Source organism: Adiantum capillus-veneris, chromosome 4 (assembly GCF_014529385.1).
Source record: "Adiantum capillus-veneris isolate H3 chromosome 4, ASM1452938v2, whole genome shotgun sequence".
NCBI lineage: Eukaryota > Viridiplantae > Streptophyta > Polypodiopsida > Polypodiales > Pteridaceae > Adiantum > Adiantum capillus-veneris.
The window spans coordinates 174,143,151-174,162,288 of NC_140934.1; the positions used below are offsets into that span (position 1 = coordinate 174,143,151).

At 44.7% G+C, this 19,138-nt stretch overlaps 1 protein-coding gene across 1 annotated transcript; it reads right to left on the reverse strand.

The window, feature by feature from the left end:
• Positions 1 to 3,152: 3,152 nt before the first annotated feature.
• LOC147460376 (putative ALA-interacting subunit 4) lies at positions 3,153 to 9,970 on the reverse strand. Its single transcript, XM_086511696.1, has 8 exons — positions 9,609 to 9,970; positions 5,436 to 5,565; positions 5,280 to 5,350; positions 4,530 to 4,851; positions 4,034 to 4,323; positions 3,939 to 3,955; positions 3,868 to 3,873; positions 3,153 to 3,777 (listed from the first exon to the last, which is right to left on the reverse strand). The coding sequence occupies exons 1-8, from the start codon at positions 9,968 to 9,970 to the stop codon at positions 3,734 to 3,736; spliced, it is 1,242 nt and encodes a 413-aa protein (XP_086367822.1). The 3' UTR covers positions 3,153 to 3,733.
• Positions 9,971 to 19,138: the final 9,168 nt, after the last annotated feature.

Sequence of the window (19,138 nt, forward strand, 5' to 3'; positions counted from 1 at the left end):
GTTGAGAAAATAACAACGGACAGGGGTGAGTTGGATGCTGACAAAGCAAGGGAGTTTTTCTCTAGGTTGGGCATTAAACTTTCTCTCACTACTGCATATAATCTTGAGGGAAATGGAAAATCAGAGCATGGGCATCCTCCTATCCTTAAGGCTTTGGCTAAGGCGTGCAAAGGTAAAATGGGAGAGTGGCTTAGGTTATTGCCTTATGCTTTATGGGTTGATCGTACAACTCATAGCTCAGTTACTGGTTATATGCCATTTGAGTTGATGTATGGTCAGAAACCTATAATGCTAATTGAGGATGTAATTCCCACATGAAATGTATTGCCTTGGGAAGATGAAATGAGTAGAGAAGACCTTCTTGCTTTGCGCATACAACAGAAAGAAGGCCCCAAGATATTGAGATTGCAGTAGCACGATTAAAAGATACAAGGTTAAAGAATAAGGACAGATTTGATAAGAGGCATAGGCTCAGACCTAAAGCTATTGAGGAAGGTGATTGGGTGTTGGTGTATGACAGTAGTCTTGAAAACCAACGTTCAACAATAAGAAATCTTTCAAAGAGATGGTTTGGTCCTTATGTGGATCAACATGTACATGGGAATGCGATTTACACCTTACATGAACTAGATGGGACAAAAATGAAGATTCCCATTGCAGGGAAAAGAATCAAGTTATTCAAAAGAAGAGGTGATACAGAACCCTTTGATTCACAGAAAAGTCAGAATGAAGGGTTTGATGAAAATGGTATGGATGTGGATGAAGAACAAGAGGATGATGCGTTAGATTTTGTTGAAAGCAATGATGAAATCGACATGTATGTGGACTTAAATGAAGACTGAACCTGCAAAAGATATATGTGACACATGTCGGAGGATGTGCAAGTTTAGGGGAAGTGGATGTCGTGCCATGGCACGTTCATAATGTGAAATTAAAATATCTACCTCTCTTAATGTTTATGATGTGTGGGATCGAATGCTATAATGTCCATAGTGTGATATATGCGAAAATAAATGCCACGGCTGAAGCCGTGTACATACCTTGTCGGGTGGACGAGGCCCTAGACATGGCACTATGGCATGCTTTTTTACATAAATATATGCCTATTTTGCTTTAGAAATGTACAAATGTCAAGTGTATCAAAGTGGCACGCTCGTTTTGCCTAGAAAGTTCAATGCGGGCAATGTCGACCAAAAATAGCAGGTTTTGTACGCTGGCATAAAAGACGTGCCCAAAGTGCTTATCAAGTGAGAAAATGAGGTTCAACATGAAATTTGAGCCCATTGGAATTTTCCCACAATTTTAGGGATTTTTCCGAGCTCGTTTGGGCTTTTTACGGACAAAAAGTGATATTTTTGGGCTAATAATGGCTAAAAATGGCCTTAAAATGACCAGAAATAGCTCAAAATAGCTCAAAATGCCACATCAACGACACTTCCATTGTTTCTCAACTTGTGTGGGAAGTTTTAGAGCCAAGAATGAGCTCATTTGGACATATGAGCAAGGAGATACAACCATTCCTTTACAGGGTGCTAGTGCAGTCCTGTGCTACTTCCACTGCATGGTTGAGGCTATGAGGCCTCCAATTAGGGTTTCCCCTCCTCAAATAACTACTTGGGCTTCTTCAATGAAGTACTGAAGCTTCCATGAAATGGTCACGACGAAGAATCGAAGCGTAAATTTAGGGTTTTTAACAGGTCGAATGAGCACTGCATCTGTGCAATTGGGAGCGAGGCTACACCTAATCTTCACACACACAAGAAAAAAGAGTTGATCTTGGTTCATTTTAAAAGTGGAGTTTCCATGGCTGGAGTTTTGTTCTTTTTTAATGTATTTTTGGCTCCAAATCGTCTACACCTTGCTTGATTTTGCTACGAATCCTCACAGTCAGAGGCCCGGCGCTTTCCTGGTCGCACTGCGCACTTCTTGACAACGCACTACTAAGGGTATGCCTGACATGGTCCACTCCACTATTGGGGTGAAGCAAGGATGCCCCCTATCTCCAACTCTATTTGGGATGTATGTGGATGAGTTTTCGAACTATGTAGAGTGAGAGGGAGACAAAGGTGCTCAGCTAACAGGGACATGGATTTCGTTGTTGTTATATGCTGATGATATTGTTTTGATTTCTAACTCTTCAGAGGGGATGCAACGTCATTTAGATGCTTTGCACATATTTGCTCATGATACTAGATTGTCTTTATGAGATACAAGGCCACTTCCACTGTCTATTCAAAGAGGGTTTTGGACCATTTTCTAGAGTCATGAGATATAAGGATCAAAGATGTCTTGGATTCTTTCTACTAGAGCTGCGCAGACATAGAGAGAGCTTATTGAGGATATGAGGGGTGAGCCAATCTCGGAGACAGGTCACAAACTTCTTTAACCAGCCAGAGGAGCAATCATCACAACAAGTCTCAGATCCCACCCACACCTAAGGTACGCTGATTAATCGAGCCATTACGCTAGGTAGATCCAAGCACCCACGACCATGGGGGGGCTCACATCATCAATGGAGGTTGCAGCAGAGGATCCATACCACTCTAGCTTGACATGCGAGACGTCGAGTCAGAGTATTGACCATGGAGGATATTGATGAAATTCGACAACGCCTGATGAGATCCCTGATGAGGGATCTCATCTGAGCCACCTACCTCTATTGATCTGCATTTCATTTGCATCACTAGTGATCTGTATCCCTCTTTGTATCAGCTTATCCACTATATCGGCCCTCACCCCACCCCTCCCCTATTTCATTTCAGTTCTTTGTACCTTCTCTTACTCAAAATTTGTATCAGATTCACCGATTGTAACTTTTTGGTCTCATAGGTCACTCTGGCCTTTTGAAGACATTAATATAACATTTCATCTCTCTCTCTCTCTCTCTCTCTCTCTCTCTCTCTCTCTCTCTCTCTCTCCATCAATCAATCAATATATAAATTGGGCAACATACAGCACAACTAGAGGAAAAGTGGTGTGTGATAAATGTAGAGAGGTGGCAAGCAATACAATAAGAAAGAGGTGGCTTCAAGTAGAACTACAGATTAAATGGCATGCAAGGAAACTAAAAGAGATGGTGTGTAGTAAGACTGGTCAGCTTCTCGTGACCAGATATTGACTTTGCTTTGATTTCTTGGGCAGTGGCTTCAATCATTAATTTTCAATGGTTGGTTTTATTGTATGTATTGCTTCACCCACTGGTATATGTTGGAAGTACTAAGCTCCCCATAGGATAAGAGCTCATTTATGAGCATCCCAAATATGCACAACAGATGGTGTTCGCATGTGGTCTCATCTATGCGGCCACACATATCTCCATCTCTTTCTTTCCATGTCTCTCTCACTCTCTGAGGCAGTGGTTTGAGAATACCTTACCATTTCCTTGTTGAAAAAGGGTTCCTCTTGAAGGATTTGTTCCATTTCACCCTTGGTATATTGTCCCAGGTTTGGTATCTTTACTAGACCCGTGGCTCACCGTACCGGTGTTGCTTCACTCAAGATTATCAATATGAAGCCAAGGCACAGCAGTATTCTATGTTAAAATTCAGTTGCACATACAAAGTGAAATACACGACCAACTTTCTTTGTCTAAAATTCAGTAATCGCATAAAATCTGTAAATTCCATCAAATAAAGCTTCGAAAATCTTTCACCATTGACACTACTTCCAGTCTTCCACAAGGTGCAAGCAAATATTCTACTATCTTCTTGAGAATCAATAAAACTAATAGATCTCAATTAGCCACAGGTTTTCCAACTTTGTGTCCCCGAGAGAGGCCTGTTGCATAAGAGTATAAATCTGTAACTTCCATCTTATCAAGCTTTGCAAAACTTCAGAAAACCAACATGGTGCAAGCAAGTGATTTACTATATTCTTGAGAATATGGCGAACTTCGGCATCTCATTAACCGCTGTTTTTCCGATTCCATGAGAGATAACTTGTGTCACCAAGAGGCCTGTTCCGGAACATGATTAAGAACATGGAAAGAGCATTTACGTGGAATGAGTCGATGAAGCTGAACCTTTCACCATACCTTGGATGCTTCCAATGGAGAAGGAAGAAAGCCAGAGCAAGGAATATACAAAAGCTACCAACAGTAATGTAGGCTACCCCCAGAAAATCATTCTTTCCACCCAACCAGCTGGTTGTGGAGAGCACAAGCTTTTTCTTTCCATCAAAGCTGTATGTGTTGTAATTGTTGCTTATTTGAACACTCAATTGAGTATGAGCATTCAAATTTTGATCAATCCTTCCATAGAGCTTTCTGAAAGTTGGCAGGGCAGCAGTTCTCATCCACACTATCAGATCCTCATTCTCATTCAACTACAAAACACATGGACTTCTTGTCAGACTTTAATTTCTCCCCCAATGCATTAATAACGCATGCGCTTGTTCATGCACATGCTCAAAGTTCTATATAGAATTTCTCTTTACAAAAAATTGTTCTCTTCTAGTGAATATGTGAATGTGCACAGAAGACAATCGAGCTATCGTGTTCTTGAAAGGTGGCATCATCTTTAAGGACTTACTGATACATTAGGGTCCAAACTTGCACCTCCAATCAAGCTCCCGTTTTGATTATTGGGCAGATTGTTGGGAAAATTTTGAGGGTAAAAACTGCCAAACTTGTGCTCACGATCACTTTTCCAAGATATCCCCTTCTTGTTGATGGTGATTGCATGGCCACCACTTGTGAAACTGTAAGTGTCATTAAATAGACTCCATGCTATAAGACCACATGGGATTATAGGAAGTTCCCCCAAGAATTGCTCCGGTTTGCAAGTTTCAGTATCAGTTGAAGAAGTGCTATCCCCATTTAGGAGCTGTTTGTCACTCCTACTTTTCACATACCTGCAATAGCAGCCTCATTAGTTTGATCCACAACCATATTTGTACATTTATATATCTGCAAACATTTAGTTTTAAAGGTGATATGTCCAAGGTTGAGGGACTGCTCTTACATTCTCAGTTCACCTTCTAATGTTAAAAGCGTCCGCAAAGAGATAACAGAACATATTAATGGGTATCTCATCTACTTGAAAAATGAAATGTCCTACAACCTTTCAATCTCTCTGAAAACAACCTTCGCCAAACATAACCCACCAAAAGTTTCAGTAAGAGTGGCTTAATAACCCCTATTTGTCCAAAATGAGAACTCCCCCGATTCCCTTTACTTAGACCACAACCACAAAAAGGGGTATTTCTACTATATCTGGACGCAAAGCAGCACCCAAAACCTGGCCTATTTTTATGAAGCTTCGGGTGCTAAATGTCTTTACCGACGATGATTCTGATAATAGTTTTCCAACTGATAGTACACAAAGATAGGCTGTTTCATATGTTTGGGAACCTAGAATAAGAGAAAAGATTGGTGTTAGAACTTGCAGCAGACCCTTTTAGGTGCCCTTAATTAAGGCTTACTGCTTGTATCTCACCGTTAATGTCCTCGTACACAACTTGTTAGTGTTAACATCTTGAATATATTGAACTCTTTCATCATTATTTGTATAGCTCGATGGGATACATGCCGTCTGATACTCATCAACAATCTCCACCACCTGCACTCTACATACAAACTCACCTAGCACTTCATACTCAAGGAGAAACAATTTAATTGACCAAAAAAAAACCTCTCTTCTACGAGCTAGATACTTCCATTGGTTAAGAAAGTGAATTCCCAAAATTCCATGTGCTACAACACTCATCAGGGGGAGAGGATAAACATGTACCATGAGCAAAGAGCATCCTCACACTTGGCACACCCTAAAGCTCTCTACTCTACACCTACAGCAATAAGGGCAGGAAAAAGCCTAACGATAGACTGATATTGGTGCCTCCCCACATCGATAAGAGGGGACTGGGACGCATGTCAAGGGAAAGGCATCTCCAATCTGAGCTTCCTCCTAAGTAAGTGGCTCATTGTCACCAGGAGGTGTATTTTTCGTGTTGCCTTCTTTAAATATGTACTACGTATTTTTATTTATTTTATATTTGCTTGTTTTTCCCATTGCTAGAGGGCAGTTTGGGGACTGTTTAGGTTGAAAACAGGGCAAAAACCAGTAAATACGGCTGGTTGCACACAGAGCTACAGTAGTAGGGGTCTCTCGGCCGCATGTGCAGCCTGTGACCAGTTGGTGGAGAGTCAGCGTCATTGTCTTTGGGACTGTCCCTCGGCCCAACAGGTGTGGCTACGAGTTCTTCGGCTGATGCCTACTCTCTCCACGGCTAGACAGTACACTTGGGGGGCAGCGGCTTGGTCCACTCTCACGGGCCCGGCACTTCAGTTTGAGCTATCTTCCATAGCAGGATGATAGTGATACAAGGGGGGGGGACCTACACTCCAGCCTGCTACTACAGAGCTTACTCCACAGGAGTAGTGCAGTGAGAGAGAGGAGTGTTGGGAGCTCATCAGTGGCTTGACACTTTGGTTCATCTGGCGGGTCCGCTGTTTCCGCATTTTTGAGGCTCGCTCTGTGCCACCAGAAGAGATCGTTCGTGACTTTTGGCTAGAGTTGATCCATACTCTCAGAGGACAGCTTGAGGGACTACAGGGCAGCTCCGACTGCATGCGGGAGCGCCGCGAGGCTTTCCTTCGACTCTGGCACCCTGGGCCTTTCTACACCATTGTCTAGGGTGTGCTCAGATGGCACTACCGACCACCTTTGTGGCTCTTCCCTCCTCCCATCCCTTGATTTAGCCTCATTGTATATATGTTGTTCTTTCATTGGGAGAGTCTCCCCATCATGTTTGTTGTAGCCCTCTCTTGCAAAGGTGGTTGTAGCCCTACGGGCAGTTTTCATTAACTAATAGAAGGATCTTTTTCTTGGAAAAAAAAAAACCAGGAAATACAGCGAGCTGAATGAATTGTTTTTGGGCAGGAATCAGAGGGTCTATGCCAATGGAAGTGAGTTTCAACAAGGGAATTGGTTTCGGGCAAGTTTTGGGGCTGTTATGCTGCCGAAATTTTGCCAAAACAGGCGGTATCTAGCTGGATACAAGTAAAGAATTCCCGGGACTCTAGTTTGTAATTTACTCTTTAAAAGTATAAAGAAATGCCAAAAGGGGCGTCAATTTTGGGGCCTGCAGGTTGTCGACGTCTGCTCGGAGCATTCTAGCTTCCGAGCCGTGTGTGTGCTTAAGTGTCAATTCCCGTCGCATGTTCCTTTTGCAAAGTAGTCTCTCTCTCTCTCTCTCTCTCTCTCTCTCTCTCTCTCTCTCTCTCTGTGTGTGTGTGTGTGTGTGTCTAAAGTAAAGTAAACAATTTCGGGTGAAAGCCAAAGCCTACCGACCCACGGGCCGGTTTCAAGGTTCCGTTGCCAGGACATCAATCACTTTTTCCTCAAGAAGTGAACCTCGGTTGTTTTGGGTAAAGACACAGAGTACAGGAACGCGGGATTACACTATGGCCGACAAAGGGAAGGGCATTATGGAAGAGGGTTCCTCTTTGAAGGATAGGCAGGAAGTTCCTATTGTGTTCGAGTTTGGCAAGAGCTCACGGCCACGCCCAACGGTACCTCTTGTTGATGTGAATGTCCCTGCAGTACAAGGCTTTATGGCTGGGAAAGTTGAGGATGATGCATTCAGGACTCGGCTAGTTTCCGCAGCGAATGTCTTTTCGCAAGTGGTGTAGAACCCAAGGTTTGTGGAGTTCTTGCAAGCGCCACCAATGCTACAGCAAAATAGGCAACCTACACCGCGAACAGAGCTTGTTAAGGCTCAAGCCCAAGTACTTCATGCGTCTGAGCAGGATAGGGAACACTCGCATGCTGTGGAGTCAGGGGCTCCAAAACAAGTTCCTCCCGTCCTTGAACAAGTGGTTAAGACGCCTATTCCACAGGTTATGCCAGTTCAGCCCGCCACCTTTCAGAGCCTGCATGCTGTCCTGAATGGACAGGGAATTGGTTACCAAGCAATGCATCCAGTTTTTCCACCACCCACGGTGCATCCTAGGTATTTCGGGGGTGGATCTGTGTTCCAGAGTATGGCTAGTTATGTGCCTGGAAGTCAGCCGTACATGCTAGTAACAGTGTTTGGGGGTATGCAAGGCATGATGCCAAACCCCATGTATGGTAGCATCGGCATGCAGCAAGGTTTTCAGAGCAACCAGGGCCAGTTTGGGGTGCCACAGGCTCATTTTAGCATGGCTGGTTTTTCTGGACAGCAACTAGATATGGCACCTCTAACACAAAATGTTAATGGAAAAGATGTACCGATGATGCCTACCATAGTGCCCATGTTGCAGACTATTCCTTATGACAATTTAGGGGGCATTGGAAAAGCCAAAAGCTTACAAAGAAGGTGGTGCAGCTGTAAAGTTCAGCACTTTCTGTGGCTTCGAGGATAAAGCAAAGGCTCTCACTTTCCTCCAGCAGTTTGATCCAGCTTATGTAGGAGGGAATTTTACAGAGGCCTCTAAAGTCAGGAAAGCTGGGACTTTCTTGAAGGACAATGCCCTTACATGGTGGACGATATTGTTAATGCAAGGACAGGCACCCGCCACATGGGTCTACTTCAAGCAAATGTTTGCATCTGCTTGGCTGTCAAATGAATTTGAAGCCGGCGTCATGACATTGTCACAAGACGGGCACCACGTGTCAATAGAAAAGAATAGACTGAACAGACTTTTAGCACTTCAATAACAACTGAATTGAGAGATGACACGCGACACGGAGTGGTGAAATTCCACCCCAGAGAGTATTGGCCCCAAACCTTGGCGTCCCTTTCGGTATTTCTTTATATTGCATCAACACAGTACAAATCGGTACTCCAGACTCTGCACCTTCTCCAGGAAGCATGCCAAAGAATGAGCCCTTAGCACATATTTAAAGGCCCTAGGCTCCAAAAGCAGTTTACAGTGAAAAGCCTTCAAACTCAAAAGCATCTTGTCCAAAAGCAATGCCAAAAAGCTGCCAGTGTAATTTATGGAAATCCGTACAAGCTCGCCACATCATCATGTCAGCGCAATTTTCGGGTTTTGACCGTACAGCTGCCGCGTCATCAATATTGGCGCAAGTCTTTCTCTGTGTGTGTGGGTCCTGCTTTATTTTAATCCTTTATGTGTCTTGGGGCCCCATCAGACAGGGTCCCCATAAGTTGGTAGGACTTCTTCTGTTACTTGTTCTTCTTAGGGTTTAGGCCCCTCGGCCGGCATCTGCAAGTTGTCTCTCTTCTTCAGGGCTTTGACACGTCAACAGGGCTTTGACACGTCAACAGTTTGTGACATCTCCCCTTCTTGAAAGAGAGTAATCGTCCGCGATTACAGCATAACTGCAAAACAACTCAAGTTAGCTCAAAAATTTCCGAGGGACAATCAGTTTGCTCTTTTTGTTAAGGAGTTAGCTTCTCTTTCGAGTCGTATGAAATGGTACCGAACATCTATGTGTTTGGTATATGCATGAAACACGGCATTCTTAGTCAAACATACTCCACTCTGGTTGTCACAGCCAAGCATTGGAGCGCGTGCAACAAGGCCAAAATCTTTGACCAAACGGCCAAGCCAAACAGCTTCTTTGGAGGCCTCTGTATTCAGCCTCTGTAGTACTATGTGCCACAATTTTCTGTAATCTCAACACCAAGAGATAGCCCCACTAGCTAAAGTTAAAACATACCCACTGGTGGATTTCCTAGTGTCAAGATCTCTTGCCATGTCTGAATCACAGAATCCCCACAATTCTAGTCTACCGTGTCCATAGCATATACATTTCTCTTGTGTACCTTTTAAATACCAAAAGATGCATTTCACTGCTTCCCAATGTGGTTTGCCAGGATTAGACATAAATCTACTGACAACTCCCACTGCATGAGAAATGTCTGGCCGTGTGGCAACCATGGCATACATCAAAGATCCGCAAGCTGATGCATAAGGTATACCCTTCATAGCATTTGCAGCTACATAATCTTTTGGACAATCAGCTTTGCTAAGCTTTGTATATGGCGGTGAAGGCACACCAAGAGGCTTAGCATCAGCCATATTAAGTACTTTGCCAATGTACTTGTCTTGAGAGAGGAAATAACTAGTGCTTCTCTCTATCTCTTTTAATCCGCATGCCCAAAATGTGTTCAGTTGCTCCCAAATCTTTCATTGAGAAAGTTGAACTCAGTTGCCTTTTCAAAGCATTTACAGTACTCTTATGCTTTCCTGCAATCAACATTCATCCACATATAAGACTAGCACAATAAGGCTTCCATCATCAGCCTTTTTCGTGTACGAGCAGTGATCAAAATGATTGCGACAAAATCCATGGTTGAGCATAAAGGTGTCAAACTTTTTGTACCACTGTCTTGGGCCTTGTTTGCATACCAAATGCTCTTTTCCTGGAATGACAAAACCTTCTAGCTGTTCCATGTACAGCTCCTCATCCAAGTCACCATGAAGAAAAGCAGTATTTACATCCATTTGATCCAACTCTAAATCAAAGAGTGCAGCAAGAGCAAACAATACACGGAGGGTAGTCATCTTCACCACTGGTGAGAAGACTGCCTTTCTTCTGAGTATAACCCTTGGCAACCAACCGCGCTTTATACGTGGGCTTCCCATCAATACATTTCACTTTGTAAACCCATTTATTAGGAATAGCTTTCCTATCTTAGGCAAAGGTACAAGCTCCCATGTATCATTTGCATGCAAAGAATTCGTCTCGTTTTGCATAGCAAGCTCCCATTTTCTCTTGTTTTCACATGATTGTGCCTCTTTAAATGTAAGAGGCTCATTTTCATCCGTCAACAAAATGCAATCCAAAGATGGCTGACACCTATGTGGCTGCCTTCTAACACGTGTAGACCTTACCCAATGATCCGTATTTTGAGGCAATGGGTCTACATCCTCAGAAACGTGCCACCATCACTAGGTGGCTGATTTTCAACATTTCCTTGCTACTGTAATCTATTTTCAGCATGGTCTTCTTCTTGTCCTATCCCATCCTGTGCATCTATTTGCTGTCCATGTTAGGTGCAGCTGAATGAATGTTTGTGCTTTGCTCAGGATGAATGCTCCGAACTGTTCTCAAGGTTCCTTTTGCTCTTATGCAAAAGGTAGAGCCTTCCGTTCTTAATGAGAGAATGCTATGATCACAAACAAAGTGAATGGAGACTGTGCGTGCAAGGGTATGAGACTGAGAGACAGAGAGAGAAGAGAATACGACACCAAAGACGTTGTAAAACCCTCCTCCGAAGGTCCCACTCTCCTCGGCAAGAGTGGTCTACTATTGATTGCACAAACTAGTACAATGGGAATGCATGTGACTGATGCAAGTCTAGGCTATGTCGGCGATGACGAAGTCGACCTAAGGGCTGAAATCTGCAATCTTTCTACTGCTGTCCAAAAACGCTATGGACTGAAATCTGCTACAATCCAAAAACGCTGATTTGGGGGGCTGTTTCTGTGGGTCTTTGTCGCTGAAAATCTGCAGGTTTAGGGCTGAAAACTACGGTTTCTTTAGGCTGAAATGTCACGAGGACGTGGCAGTTATTAACCATGTCACAGAGATGTGGCAACTGCTAACCTTGGTTGTTGGTTTCTTTCCAATGGGGTTTATTTTATTCGTTTTGAGACCCTCTTTTTGAAGTAGCAAACGGTCGGACATTGTATGGCCAATGTGAACGGTAGATTCACCTGCAGACGGGAAGTGGTTGGCACTGGAATTCGTATGGTAAGAGGATGTCTAGGCTCAGAGCAAGATCATATAGGTCCCCCCGTCGCACTTAGCAAGTTGGTGGATACTAGGAAGTGAACTCAATTAAGGCGTAAAGTCAAGGTGGGACTACCAACAAAAAGTATCCGACAGTTGGGCCACATTGCACTTTTGGATGCGGCTCCAATGAGGATAGATGGTCAGAAGACCAGTGGGAGCCCAACGGAAGCATCTCCTAAAATTTAGGGAACTGCTATTTTGGGCCGCGAAATGTGTTCGCGTCATTACCTCCGGTATGACTAGGGGAACATTTTATAACTCTGCCGCGAAGTCAACTGGGCAACCGGTCAGTATATTTTTAAGTGGCAAACCCGAAACGGGAAAATGCTTGTAAATGCGCCAAGTGTCACAGTTTCATGCACTTTCCTCTTGCAGAAGAAGTGGCGCTGAATTATATGCTGAGAGAGGCCTCATTTCAGCTTTTGTCACAGGTTAAGAGCTATGGAGTGCTTCCTTTCCCTCTCATGTACAGTGTGGTGCTAGGAGTGATGCCCTGCACACTACACACTGCTCTCTCTCTCCCCTACGTGCAGTTATGTGATGCCCCACAAGAGGGCTACTCATTTGACTGATGTACAGTTGTGTGGGTTCATGCTTTTGTGCTGAGGCAAGAGCCTCCTTGAGCAGGAACAGGGGTAGCTAGCTGCTGCTCCAAAGCAGGCACTGGTGAGGGTCATAACCTCACCATACAGGTGCAAAATCAGCGCTGTGTATGCACAGTATATTTACTGTTTTTCAGCCATACGGACGCCAGGATCATTGGGAATCGTGCCCCACTGGCAAAGGACAGTTAGGGGACTGTTTGGGGCTGAAAACAGGGCAAAAACCAGTAAATACAGCGTGCTGAATTTACTGTTTTTGGACAGGAATCAGAGGATATACGACACTGCAAGCGAGTTCCAGCAGGGGAATTGGTTTCGCGCAAGTTTTGGGGCTGTTATGCTGCCGAAATTTGGCCAAATCAAATGGTATCTAGGTGGATACACGTGAAGGATTCCCAGGACCTTACCTTGTAATTTACCCTCCTAAAGAATAAAGAAATACCGAAAGGGGCGCCAATTTTGGGGCCTACAGGTTGTCGGCGTCTGCTCGGAGCATTCTAGCTTCCGAGCCGTGTGTGTATTCAAGTGTTAACTCCCGTCGCAGGTTCTCTTTGCAAAGTGCTCTGTGTGTGTGTATAAAGTAAAGAATTTTCGGGTGAAAGCCAACGCCTACCGTCCTACGGGCCGGTTTCATGGTTTCGTTGCCGGGACATCAATCACTTTTTCCTCAAAGAGTTGAGCCTGGATTGTTCAGGGTAAAGACACACAGTGCAAGAACGCGGGGATTACACTATGGCCGACAAGGGGAAGGGAATTATGAAAGAGGGTTCCTCTCCAAAGGACAGGCAGGAGATTCCTATGGTTTTTGAGATTGACGAGAGCTCACGGCCACGTCAGTCTGTACCTCCTGTCAACGTGAATGTCCCTCCAGTAGTACAGGGCTTTATGACAGGGCAACTTGAGGATGATGCGTTTAAGACTCAGTTAGTTGCCACGGTGAATGTCTTTTCGCAGCTGGTGCAGAATCCGAGGTTTATGGAATTCTTGCAAGCGCCACCAGTGCAACATCAAAATAGGCAACCTACGCCGCGTACGGAGCTTGTTGAAGCTCAAGCCCAGGTACTTCATGAGGCGCAGGAGGAAAGGGAACACTCGCATGTTGCGGAGTCGGGGGCTCCAAAGCAGGTTCCTCCCGTGCTTGAACAGGTGGCTAGAACACCTATTCCACAGGTTATGCCAGTTCAGCCCGCCACCTTTCAGAGCCAGCATGCTGTCTTGAATGGACAAGGAGCTGCATACCAGGCTATGCACTCAGTTTTTCCACCACCCACGGTACATCCTCGGTATTTCGGCGGTGGATCAGTGTTCCAGAGTATGGCTGGTTATGCGTCTGGAAGTCAGCCGTACATGCCAGGAACAGTGTTCGGGGGTGTGCAAGGCATCATGACAAACCCCATGTATGGTACTATCGGCATGCAGCAAGGTTTCCACTGCAACCAGGGTCAGTTTGGGGTGCCACAGGGTCATTTTGGCATAGCTGGTTCTTCTGGACAGCAGCCAGATATCGCACCTCTGACGCAAAATGTGAATGGCCAACACGTGCCGATCATGCTTAGTACAGTGCCCATGTTGCAGACCATCCCGTATGACAACTTGGGGGCACTAGAGAAGCCGAAGGCTTACAAAGAAGGTGGTGCAGCGGTAAAGTTCAGTGCCTTCAGTGGTTTCGAGGATAAGACTAAGGCACTCACTTTCCTCCAGCAGTTTGATACAGCTTATGCGGGAGGGAATTTTACAGAGGCCTCGAAGGTTAGGAAAGCTGCCACTTTCTTAAAGGACAATGCGCTTACATGGTGGACGACATTGTTAATGCAAGGACAGGCACCCGCCACTTGGGTTTACTTCAAGCAAATGTTTGCATCTGCTTGGCTATCAAATGAATTTGAAGCCGATGTCCTGACAGATTGGCACCAACTTACGGCAGCTTCGTGCAAGAGCTTGCTGGAGTACAATAGGAGGTTTTGTAAAGCATTACTCTCAGTGACCTCCTACAGATTTGTGCCATTGACAGAGCAGATAGAGAAGTACTGTTGTGGGTTGCCTAAAGGGCTTCGCGATTACTGTACAAAGAATAGAGTGGCTACCCTTACTCAGCTTATGGAAGTTGCGAACATTGGTCTTGCCTTGTTGAAAGGAGAGGACAGTGGATTTCCGAGCAGTGATAAAGGAGGGCAGCAAAAGAAAAATTCAGCGAAGAAGCCCTTTGTGAAAACGGCTCCTGATGCGTCACAGGGGTCAGAACAGGCCACCAAAGACAAGGATTCAGCTGGGACTTCTGGAGCGCAGGCAAAGAAACAGAAAAGGAAGCCTTTTGTGCGCAAGTCGCTCGAGGAAAAGAAGGTCCTAATGGCTGAGAACAAATGCTTTATATGTGAGCAGCCTGGTCATATTTCTATCAATTGTCCACAAAGGAAAAGGCCAGCTGACTCAGAGGATAAAGAAGACCAGAAAGGCAAGAAGCCAAAACCCACGGCAGGTTTAGTGCCAGACATGGTGGGTGACAGGCCCAGCACAGATGCCAGTGAGTTATGCAGGGCATGGGGTAAAGTTAGGGATCAGACGGAACTCATCTTCTTTGATCCAAGTGCCAAAGCCAACTTTATCTCACCAGAGTTAGCTATGAAGCTGGGCATCAGAGCTGAAGAGATGGGGTACACAGCAGAGGCAGGGTTGGCATGTCCTGGCCACTCAGAGTGTGTTACTCCCATCATTGGAAAACTCCGTCTGCATATTCAGTCGTATGTGGACACTGAAGAGTTTTACATCATGACGCTGGAAGGTTGTGACGCCTTGTTGGGGATCCCGTGGATGTTCCGAGTGCATGGAGTCTTGGATGCCTACAACAAAAAGATCATTGTACAGCATAGGGGCAAAACTCACATCTTGGATGTAAAGCTTAAAGGAGAGTCAGTCCCTATTGTATCTGCTTCTGCTATCACTTCTGTAATAAAGAATCATCTTTCTGTGTACTTGATTTTTGCACGTGATGTCTCAGATAGTGATCAGTCCAATTTATCTGTGTTAGATAAAGAAAGGTCAGCATTTTTGCAAAAGTTTAGTGACTGTTTTTCTGATTCATTACCGTCGCAATTGCCGCCAGAGAGACCTGAGGACCATCGGATAGATTTGGTGCCAGGGTGTAGCCCACCAAATAGACCTCCCTACAGGGTTAGTGCGGCGCAGCAGAAAGAGATTATGGGCCAGGTTGAGGAGTTATTAGAGAAGGGGCTGATTCAGCCTAGTTCTTCACCCTTTTGCTCCCCAGTGCTCCTAGTGCAGAAGAAGGATGGCTCATGGCGCATGTGTATTGATTACCGTGCGTTGAATAAGAATACCATCAAGAATAGGTTTCCTATTCCTCGCATTGATGATATTCTCGATCGTTTAGAGGGTGCTGCAATTTTCAGCAGGATAGACCTTAAGAGTGGGTACCATCAGATTCGTATAAGCCCAGAGAATGTGCACAAGACTGCGTTTAGAACGACATTTGGTCTTTATGAGTTTCTAGTGATGCCGTTTGGGCTAACAAATACTCCTGCCACGTTCAACAGAATGATGGACCGGATTTTCCGCTCGCATCAACAGTTTGTTGGAACATTCTTCGATGACATGATTGTGTATTCGAAGAATGAAGAGGAGCATAGGCGTCACTTGACCATTGTGTTCGAAGAGCTGCGCAGTCACAGGTTACTTGTCAATCCTAAGAAAAGTGAATTCTTCCTCGAAGAGATCCACTTTCTGGGCCACATAGTCTCAAAGGATGGTGTTAGAATGGATCCCACAAAGGTCGAAGCTATCAAGACATGGCCAGACTTGAAGACTGTGCACGATGTCAGAAGCTTCTTGGGATTGTGTTCCTACTATAGAAGGTTTATCAGAAATTTTGCAGAGATAGCATCGCCTCTTCACGCATTGCAAAAGAAAGAGGTCACTTTCAGATGGACCCAAAAAGAGATTTCAGCTTTTAGTCTCTTAAAGGAAAAGTTGACTTCAGATCCAGTTATTGTTTTGCCAGATCTTAGGAAGTCATTTGTGGTCCAGTGTGACGCGTGTGGCAGTAGCATCGGAGCAATGCTAATGCAAGATGGACGGGTAGTAGCCTATGAAAGCCGAATTTTGCAAGGGCCAGAGAGGACTATGCAAGTCTATGAGAAAGAGCTATTGGCCGTGATTCATGCGCTTTCTAGCTGGAAGCACTACCTCTTAGGTGCTGATTTTGTTGTCCAAACAAATCATCAGACCTTGCGATACTTCTTGACACAGTCAAAGTTATCCGAAAAGCATATGCGATGGGCAAACATTCTTTCCATGTTCCACTTCTAGATTATGCATGTGGAAGGCAAGAAGAATGTTGTGGCTGATGCGTTATCAAGAAAGCCACAAATTTCAGCTGTGTCAATTCCTTATCATCATGAGTTAGATGACATGAAGGAACAGTATACTGCTGATGAAGATTTTGCAAGGATCTTTGAACAGTTACAAGAGGGGCAACATCACGAGCACTACCTCCTCAGAGATGGTTTTATGATGATGCATGGCAGACTTTGTGTCACTAGGCCATTGCGACATAAGGTCATGGAAGAGAGTCATGTCCCACCGTATGCAGGGCATCGTGGCATTGATGCAACAGTTAAAGCGGTAGAGGCGTTCTTCTATTGGCCTACCTTGAGGAGAGATGTGGATGCCTTTGTGCGAGCATGCATAGTTTGCCAAAAGGTCAAGTTTGACAGGCAAAAGGCACCAGGGTTGTTACAACCACTGCCGATTCCGGATAAGCCATGGGAAAGCATTGCTATGGACTTTATCTTTGATCTTCCAAGGACGCCAACACGGAATGATGGTATATGGACCATTATCTGCAAGTTCAGCAAGTAGGCCCATTTTATCCCTGTCAGGAAGAAGATAAAATCTGATCAGATGGCACGCTTGTTCATGTACAATGTGTTTTAAGTACCATGGTATGCCACAATCGATTATCAGTGATCGTGATCCTCGCATGACCAATTTGTTATGGAGAGGATTGTTTGAGAACATGGGTACTACGCTCAAGTTCTCGTCTTCGTTTCATCCACAAACTGGTGGACAGTCAGAAGAGGCCAATTCTACTGTCTTAGATCTGCTGAAATGCTATGTGTCAAATAATAAGGGCAAGTGGGAACAGTATTTGCCTATGCTTGAGTATGCGTACAATAATACGGTGCATTCGTCTACTGGCAAAGCACCTTTTGAAATTGTTGAAGGCGGCAAAAAGGTTCCTCCCATTTTGCATACAAAGGACAAGATCTTTGAGGCAGATCGATATGTTGAGAACATGGATGAGATGTATAAGAAGATTAAAGTTGCCTTGGAGAAGACTCAGGAAAAACAGAAAAAGGCTGCTGATCGTCACCGTCGTGAATTGTTACTATCACCTGGTGATTGGGTTCTCTTAAGGTTCGAAAAGGCAAGGTTAAAGAAGATGAAGGGCAAGGAACGGCTGTTTCCTAAGCTCAGCATGCGTTACTATGGGCCTTTTCAAGTGCTTGACAAGATCAGCGATGTGGCTTACAGGCTGAAATTGCCTGATGCGTGGAAGATTCATAATGCGTTTCACGTGAGTCTTCTAAGACCCTTCGTGGGTGATGTGCTAGAAGATATGCCAGTTGAGGATCAGCCAGAAGTTGAGGAACTTGATGAGATCCTGGTACCTGAGCAAGTTTTGGCACATAAGGACAGAAAAGTTAAAGGACAAGTTGCAAGACGCTATTTGGTGAAGTTCAAGAACTATCCACCTATGGATGCAAAGTGGATGGAAGAGCATGAACTGTCAGAGTCACCAAATGTATTGTAGCTTTACCTTGAAGCCTTTGGGTTACAGCCTACTTATGCCCCAACCCAACGTGTGCAAAGGAGGGGTAATGATAGAGCTAGTACATCAAATGTACATATGAGTTCAGTGCCATAGATGGAAATGGCAAAAGTATGAAGGCCTCATTAAGTCATTTGTATCTATGTATGTTACGACCTTTCTTGCGGATACATGCGATGATAAAAGAGTGTTAATAGCACAAGATCATCAATGGCGTGTATTTATGGTATGCAATCGAGGACGTTTGCGATTTCAAGAGGGGGGTATGTCACGAGGACGTGGCAGTTATTAACCATGTCACAGAGATGTGGCAACTGCTAACCTTGGTTGTTGGTTTCTTTCCAATGGGGTTTATTTTATTCGTTTTGAGACCCTCTTTTTGAAGTAGCAAACGGTCGGACATTGTATGGCCAATGTGAACGGTAGATTCACCCGCAGACGGGAAGTGGTTGGCACTGGAATTCGTATGGTAAGAGGATGTCTAGGCTCAGAGCAAGATCATATAGGTCCCCCCGTCGCACTTAGCAAGTTGGTGGATACTAGGAAGTGAACTCAATTAAGGCGTAAAGTCAAGGTGGGACTACCAACAAAAAGTATCCGACAGTTGGGCCACATTGCACTTTTGGATGCGGCTCCAATGAGGATAGATGGTCAGAAGACCAGTGGGAGCCCAACGGAAGCATCTCCTAAAATTTAGGGAACTGCTATTTTGGGCCGCGAAATGTGTTCGCGTCATTACCTCCGGTATGACTAGGGGAACATTTTATAACTCTGCCGCGAAGTCAACTGGGCAACCGGTCAGTATATTTTTAAGTGGCAAACCCGAAACGGGAAAATGCTTGTAAATGCGCCAAGTGTCACAGTTTCATGCACTTTCCTCTTGCAGAAGAAGTGGCGCTGAATTATATGCTGAGAGAGGCCTCATTTCAGCTTTTGTCACAGGTTAAGAGCTATGGAGTGCTTCCTTTCCCTCTCATGTACAGTGTGGTGCTAGGAGT

Coding starts and splice junctions, on each gene's coding strand:
- LOC147460376 (XM_086511696.1), bottom strand. CDS start 9,970: ATGGCTGATGCTAAGCCTCTTGGTGTGCCTTCACCGCCATATACAAAG. Junction 5,566..9,608: donor ACTAGGAAATCCACCAGTGG/GTATGTTTTAAC, acceptor GTTTGTATGTAG/AGTGCAGGTGGTGGAGATTG. Junction 4,324..4,529: donor GTTTGGACCCTAATGTATCA/GTAAGTCCTTAA, acceptor TGTGTTTTGTAG/TTGAATGAGAATGAGGATCT.